The sequence below is a fragment of the Bison bison genome, unplaced genomic scaffold (assembly GCF_000754665.1).
Source record: "Bison bison bison isolate TAMUID 2011002044 unplaced genomic scaffold, Bison_UMD1.0 scf7180017864068, whole genome shotgun sequence".
Classification (NCBI taxonomy): Eukaryota; Metazoa; Chordata; class Mammalia; order Artiodactyla; family Bovidae; genus Bison; species Bison bison.
In genome coordinates this window covers 5,728,323-5,736,306 of record NW_011494640.1, presented here as the reverse complement: position 1 = coordinate 5,736,306, position 7,984 = coordinate 5,728,323, and the positions used below count along the sequence as shown (strand labels likewise).

General features: G+C 41.7%; 1 protein-coding gene across 8 annotated transcripts in view; it reads right to left on the bottom strand.

Moving 5' to 3' along the window:
• Window positions 1–807: 807 nt before the first annotated feature.
• TRIP12 (thyroid hormone receptor interactor 12) overlaps window positions 808–7,984 on the bottom strand; it is a 154,623-nt gene continuing 147,446 nt past the window's right edge. For all 8 annotated transcript variants that reach the window (XM_010837012.1, XM_010837015.1, XM_010837013.1 and 5 more), the window contains 4 exons: window positions 7,734–7,847; window positions 6,268–6,362; window positions 5,714–5,817; window positions 808–4,804 (listed from right to left, as the gene is read on the bottom strand). In XM_010837012.1, coding sequence (XP_010835314.1) covers window positions 4,608–4,804; window positions 5,714–5,817; window positions 6,268–6,362; window positions 7,734–7,847 — 510 coding nt within the window. In that variant the 3' untranslated portion in view covers window positions 808–4,607. The remainder of the gene's footprint in view (window positions 4,805–5,713; window positions 5,818–6,267; window positions 6,363–7,733; window positions 7,848–7,984) is intronic.

Here is a 7,984-nt window from a genome sequence, read left to right as displayed (position 1 = left end):
CATCACCGAATCGATGGACGCGAGTTTGAGCAAGTTCTGGGAGTTGGTGATGGACAGGGAAACCTGGTGTGCTGCAGTTCTCGGGGTTGCAGTCTGACATGACTAAGCGACTGAACTGATACACATATATATTTCATTTGTCCTCTTAAAAATAGCAACAAAACCCTCCCTAAACTCAGTCATCACTCTTAAAAAACAAAGACAGCAAGAACTTATTGTAAAGTACATGGAACTCTATTCAAGTTATGTGGTAGCCTAGATGCGAGGTGGATCTGGGGGAGAATAGATACATGTGCAGGCGTGGCTGAATCCCTTCACTGTCCACCTGAGACTACCACGAAATTGTTCATCAGCTACACCCCAGTACAAAAAAAAAAAAAAGCACTCAAACAAAACCCCCATTTCCTTTGCTTTCCTGTATCAATTTGACATTTCTATTTCAGTGAAATAGGCTGATGATCCAGACCTTGGTCAAGGGCAGAGCACCCAGTCATGAAAGCCAGAGCAGTGACTTCAAGGGGTTTTAGGCAGGAGGCTTTAATGTCTGTGCCCTGTCAAGTTCCTCCCAACCCCAGGACCCACTTCACCACTGCAGTTCTCAAGTGCCATCTCTCTCTACCAACCAGTGCTCTGGTCATCTCCCTGAATACATTCAGCTCCTGTAACTGGCTGTAATCTGTTCCCCAAAAGGCTAAGATTACCATGTTACTTACCTCACTAGGAAGCTTTCCAAAAGCCGCCCACACAAGCATACCCCTTCTCAGAAGAACCTTCCAGTTGTGCATAATTTAATAAAACTGACCATGTAGGATAATGCTGTTTATTAAAAATATATTCAGGGAGAAGGAAGTCAGTGCATTTATGCAATTTTACATACACATCTGTATTTTGAGGTTCCATTATTCCAACAGTTCATATAAATCACTGTTTCAGATAAGAGAAAAAAAATGCTTTACACAGGAGATCAGCAATTGGTTATAGGTTTGGTAGTATGAGTAGGCTTGTTGTAAAAATAAAACCACCTCTTCCAATATTAAAGAGTGTCTCCTTGATGCTGAACAAGTCTTTAGAGTTAAGAACTTTTTCTTGCATAAGAATTAACTTGAAGTTCTTGAAAACAGCCAATTCTCCATTTTCTATAAATATAAATGCTTTATTTTGTCTGGATTTTTTTTCTTTTGAGGTAACAAAGGAAGCATTTTCAGTGATTTGTCACTAGGTTATCCCTTACCAGGTATGTCAACTACTGCAACGTCAAACCTACGACCCATACAAAAGCATTTCTCAAGAGTTAGAAATACAGAATACGACATTTTCAAACAATGTTCTCATTACAGTAGGGAAAATAAAGTGGGTCAAAACAACCAAAGCCCAAGATAACTGAATTAAAGGCTTGATCATCATTGCTGATGAAAAATGAACCTCAGCATCCAGAACCTCTCCCAGAAGGATTTGGTTTCTGAATGCAGTTAGGTCTTTCCCCAGCAAGTCTCCTTTTTCATCACATTTTTCCCCCCATGGAATATCAGCAACATTCCCATTTCCTCAGTCTACTCACTGACAGGAATCAGGAGCACAGTCTCAACACCTGTTGGACTAACAGGAAGACACGCTCAGTTTGCTGGCAATAATCCTCACTGTGGAAAAAGCAAGAGCTGAATCTCATGTCTTAGATGCAGAAGTTGGGGCTGCCACCCGGCCTTAACGGCCTTTATGCACAGGATGCCCTAGAGGAGGACAGGAAGTGACGTCGGCCAGCCAGCTGCACCTCTCCTTTCCATGTTATGTACCAAACTCACAAGAACAGCCAAACGTGGGACACAAGGGCTTTAGGATACTACCTTCTTCAGAGAATGCTAAGTTGAAGGGCAGTTCCCCATCACCGCCAACACAGGGAAGCAGAGCTGAAGCACAGGAAGAGCAGAAAGTGTCCCGTGGACTCTGTAGAAGGGTTTGGCTAAAGCATCTAGAATTCTCTCCACGTCTGTTCCTAATGAGACTACCGGACACTCACAATCCACTTTGGGGGTGGGGTTGGGGAGAGGCTGGGGGGAGGGGAATACATTTCACTAACTCTTTCTTCTTAGTCAAAAATGTTTTCATCTACAAAGCAGAGCAAATCAGTCACTATCTGAATGTCAACCCCACAGTCGATATTAGCTATGACTAACATCTGACTGACTCCACCTCAGAGAGAACTATAAAGGACAACAAGATCTTAGTCACTATCCAACTGTCTATGTGTGTAAAGCATCCTTAGAGAGCAGTGAGTGGTGACAGGGTTACTCAGCAAATAAATTTAAGGCATAACTGGAGTAACAGCAAAAGAAGGGTATTTTTCCCTATGATGCAGTATTAAGGCCTCTGCCAAGGCAGACTGCTTGAAAATGGGAAGGGTCTTCCTGCCCCTAATTAACCAAGGACCAACGCCCGCCCCCCACCCCCAAGTTAAGGACTTAAGCTGGACTGAAAGCTTTTAAACAGGTTAACTAACTACTGACTTTGAAACAATCAAGCTCCGGAGTGTGATTCAAAAACCATCTAACGTACTCATTAGATGCTGACATCAATGAGGCCAAATTTGCCAGGGCCATGAAATGACTGAAATGGTAAATACAGATATCCAAATAGGAAACATTGTTTATACATATGTGGAAATTTTAACAACAGAATCCTTTAAAAAACGAGGAACAAAAATGTTATGTTCAGGCAAAAATCTTTTGTGCTTAAAGTTTGTAAAAAGGTAGGTTTCAGAACAGTTTAAAAACAAATCAGTTCATTCATTAAAACTAGTTTTGCTTGATTAAACTGCACAGGTCCTGGTGTTGATATTAGAACTGCAGAGACACAGCTCCCTCAAGGTGATGCCAAGGTGAAGCCCTTTGCTTCCTAGAGCCTCTGAAAGGACCCAGGAGGTGCCTCAATCTCCACTCACTGCTCCATCCCACCTAACACCTAACTCACCCAACCGGGGTCACTGCCCAGGTTCATTAAGAAGATGCTCGTATATTACATTTGAGTGTAAAACGACAAAGTAATCTAAATAAAACAAGCCACTGAATTTCTTTAAGGTGGTGGAATAGGGAACAAAGGAGTTTCTACATCAATGAAGTAAGACTTTAGAACAAACAAAATTGATTTCTCAAAGTCCAATAAAAAAAATTAGTTCATCCCTCATTTTCAGAAAGATGAACTATTGAAATTCTCTCAAATTTTATGCAACTGGCTTAATTTTGAACCTTAGGAAGGAAGGAAGGAATCTCCTCCCACTTTTTACGTTCAAGTTGCTATTCTTAATTCTTTGAATAGCGCAATCAGCCATGACGCAAATCAGAGCTGTGATGATCTGCTTGAGTTGAGATGCATCTATACAATTGAGAGTTATGCATACAGCACAGAATATAAACCAAAAGGTGAAGCAAACTTTATTTTCAGGTAAAAACAGGAACCTGATGAATTATTGCAGATTTGAGAAATCAGCACATCAAACAACAGGACAGAGCACTGCTTACAGGTGTTCTGTCTGTGTCGAGACAAAGGCCGGGATGTTTGTCCCAGGTGAGCACTGGGAGGAGGGTAAGAGGAGACTGGAGCAACCAAAGACGGTGGGGAAAAAACTTAAAAATGAGAACAAGGGGGAAAAGAAAAAAAATTTGTTTTTTTACTCCAACAGGGAATGAAAACTGCTAATTTTGCTTAAAACCATATATATCAATTCAAAATGCTCTGGCCATAGAATAATAAACATTGGCCAGGCCAAGTTGCAGAACTTTTTAACCGACACAAAAGAAAACAAACAAGCTCTCCCTGCGTCCACTACGGAGGGGGTGGCTGCAGGAATCACCATGTAATAAACAGTCCTAGTGTGTCCCTGGTGTAAGGCCAGTGATACCCCACGGCTCTGTTACATCTAAACTCTTGGACAAAGCTACCTAGTTATAAGGGCTGAATTATACTGACAATATACTTTAATTCCATGAATTTTAAATTGTATCTTAATTTGAGAACATGGAACAAAAGCCCATGGCTGACGAAGATGTACCAACTGTGGATTTTGTACACAAAAAACCTGTGTGAGCGGCACAGACAGTACACGGGTCGGGGTGGGCAAACTTGAGAGGGGTGGGAGGGCACGGAGCGGAAAGCACAGAGCTCGCCTGCTCAACTGTTTCTGTCAAACACACGTGAGCCTGAATTTCTGTACAAGAGTTGTCTTTGGAGGAAGCAAAACTGCAGACTTAGCTAGATGGATACACACAGCCCAGAATTAAACTGCACAGCGACATTTATTGTTTCAGCCTGGAAAAACATCCCTTTTTTAAATTTCACACAGCAAAGCAAGTTAAAAACTTCACTCGTCAAATAAATGATAATTTAAACAAGAACTTGCTAAAGAAACCTCATCACAACAACGTTTTAGGGCCTGATCACTTTAAGTCCATGGGGCCATTAATGAAGAGGAACCAAGTGTCTCTTATATTCTGCAAGCCATTTTCCTACAACGGGAAGGCGTAACATGTTTCCTTGACTCAGGTGACACACTTAGAAAAGAAATCATGATTGCTGTCTTTTGCTGTAACAGGCAGACACCATGCTTCCTGATGTGATCAGGAAAGATGGAACGACTGCTGCCCTTCTCTCGCAGCCATCAACAGCTTTTCCCGCATTATCTCGAGGCTTGAATAGTCCGGCAACTTAAGATAGTTCACACAGGTCATGACAGAGGGTAGGAAGTCATCTGGGTTCTCTGTTGATTCGAAGGTCTTCCGGACAATGGTCAAAGGTGGATTCAAGCTCCGGAAGCCTGATGAAGAGGGAAGGAAGAAGGACAAAGGAATGTGGTAAGTTTACAGGACGCCCGCCAGACAGCACAGGGAAAACTCGTGTCTCAACCTTGAGGAGAATCGGTCTGGAATCACAAGCATAGGCACCCTTATCTACTTCCATCAGAAAACGTCGCACACTGCTCTGCTGCACAAAATGACCACAGAGAGAAGGCACTTTTTCTTCCTGGGTAATGAACTCTACCCATTCAAGCTACACGGAGTGAAAGGACTCTGGTGCCTGCTTTAATTACATTCAAAGCCACTGTAACATGGCGGCAAACAGTGCTTTATGCTTTCCTTATGTTTTAAAGAGTGTCAATTCAACCCATATTAGGATTCATTTCTGAAAAAACAGACTTTAGAACCACTTCTCATCTAAGGGTTTATAAAATGTACAAATGCCTGAGAGTCTGAATAGAGGGAAGCAGCATTACATGTACATGAGCAATCAATCCTACTTCAGTGTAAGAGTCTCTATGAACTGCCTTGCTAGTGATCTCTCTTATCTCTTAGTACACTGAAAACTTAACATTGCAATATTATACAACTAGAAAGAAGAAGAAAGTGTTAGCTGCTCAGTTATGTCTGACTCTTTGCAACCCCATGGACTGTAGCCCACCAGGCTCCTCTGTCCATGGAATTCTCCAGGCAAGAATACTAGAGTGAGTTGCCATTCCCTTATCCAGGGGATCTTCCCAACCCAGGGACTGAACCCAGGTCTCCCACATCGCAGGCAGATTCTTTACCATTTGAGTCACCAGGGACCTAAGAGGCACTTGTAAGTCAAAAAATATCCTGCTGTTGGCACTGAAGTTTTGCATGCACACACACTCGCTCTCTCACCACCCCCCTCCACACAGCTACAATAAATCAATAGTTGTACCCACCTCCAACAGGCAATCGTGGGCTACCTGTCACAAACTGGAGAAATAACCTCTGCTGTTCATTGTCAAAACTACTGAGAATCTCAAACAAGAACTTCACAGCCCGACTACAACAGAAATAAATACATCAAAGTTATCTCATCATATTAAAATATACTTCTGACTTACAATGAGCTAGAGACTGTTAAATGTAAATATGACTACATATGAATTCACTTTATAAATGCACACAAATTTGTTCTGTTGTTACAGCTGGAATTCAAATGGAATAGTTACTCTGGTGATAAATGAGACTTGTCTGGGACTGTTACAGGTATTTCCACTCTACTGTACATAAAATGGGTAATGGGGTGACAATGGCATCCCCATCTTTGCCTATCCTGCCCATTTTCACAGAAACACTTGGGGCAAAAAAGCCCAAAACCCCTTTCAGTCCTCAAGTCCCAGTCTTGAGAGAAATGAAGCCAAAATATTGGAAAGCCTCCTTTAATAGATAAACAAACTTTAAAATCTAGACCTATGTGTGTATCTGAAACCTGGCAGAGCCCAGGCCTTACCTGTCATGAGTGTAACCGTGATCTGGCCTGCAGCATTCCATCAGTGTCTTTGCATCCCAAGTGTCTGCTTTACTACCACACAGAAGCTGATCCAGCTGTGTGTTTAAACAAGGGCAACAGATTACTAAGGACACAACTGAGCGAAGTGGCACACGTTCTGTTTTGTGGTGTGCTGATACGAAGTCCACAAGCTTCTGCCTGGTGCTCTTTATACAACGTGCTCTTCCACTATTAATCACAGATTCACTCTTCTCTGTAGCTGACAGTAACAGGTGCCCTGACCATCTGCAGGGACTAGGTTCTAGAGAAGCCTTTAACTGAACCAAAACCTACCTAATTCTTCCCATTTCTTTAGAGGCTTTAACTTCATAATCTACCTCTGACCAGAGAGATTATATAAATCCTGACTTCTAGAAACACAAGGGCACACAATAACAGAAGCTAACAGAGAGAATACTGAGCAGGAGAGAGAAGTAGGAGAAGAAAGCTGAACCAACAGCAAACAGGGAGGTTTTCCCGCTTTGCAAAGGCACTTCTATGCCAGATGGTTGTCTAGGACTAAGACAGTCAATATAGGACAGATGTTGGAAAGAAAGAAATGCTCATGTCCTTAGGATAAAAACCTAACATCAGTATCCAATTAAACCATCTCTCACCTGGTTGACGGCCCATTTGCAGGACGACTTGTCTACTTTGAGAAAATCTATTCCGCACATGTGAAATTTGCTATCTACTACATGTCACTCACTGTCAAGTACTTTATGTATCTTGTTCAGTGAGACAGAGTTTACCTCAATTTTATGAACGAGTCAGTCAGGTTATATACGAAAACCTGGATAAGGTCACATAGCTAAGCAGTGAGGTTGTTGATTAGTTACTAAGTCGTATCTGACTCTTTCCAACGCCATGGACTGTAGCCTGCCAGGCTCCTCTGTTCATGGGATTTCCTAGGCAAGAATACTGGAATAGGCTGCCATTTCCTTCCCCAGGGGATCTTCGTGACTCAGGGTTGAACCTGCATCTCCTGCACTGGCAGGCAAATTCTTTATTGCTGAGCCACCTGGGAAGCCCCAAGTAGTGAGGACCAGGATCCAATTCCAAAAGCAACCCTTGCTGTTCCAGGTGACACTTAGTGCCTAAAGGTGCCAGGTACACACGTTTTCAGTAAGTAGCAAATCAGAGTGGACATAAAAATAATTGAGATTAAAATGCTAAGTCGTTCAAAGATTTGCAGATTCAGCCAGAAAATATATTATAGAAAAAATACTCACATCATAATGAATATTCTTCCTCACTCAGGAAATGATCTTATTTTTCCCAAACTACCCTCTTAAAGCACAACGCGCCACAATTTTATTTGCTCATAACAACAGGGTATCTGACTAAAAAGCACAGAGATACCTCACTAAGATAATTACAGGTATGGAACTAGAGATGACCATTTCTTTTGCACACAAGCTACTCACTTCTTCTGGGTAGAAGTACTGGAGATGACTGAGTGGGAAGACTGATTCAAATCCATCTCTAAATGAATCAAATTGCCTGGAAACACCTTCATTTAGTGCCCAAAATATAACCAGCTGCAAAAAAAAAAGAAAAAAGAAAAAAGGTCTCTTTAAAAATCTGTGACCAGAGTTCAAGTTTCTTTCCTATTTAATATTTGGCAAAGTACAGTGAAATATCCTTCCTGATTACTTAAAAAAAAAAAAAAAAAAAA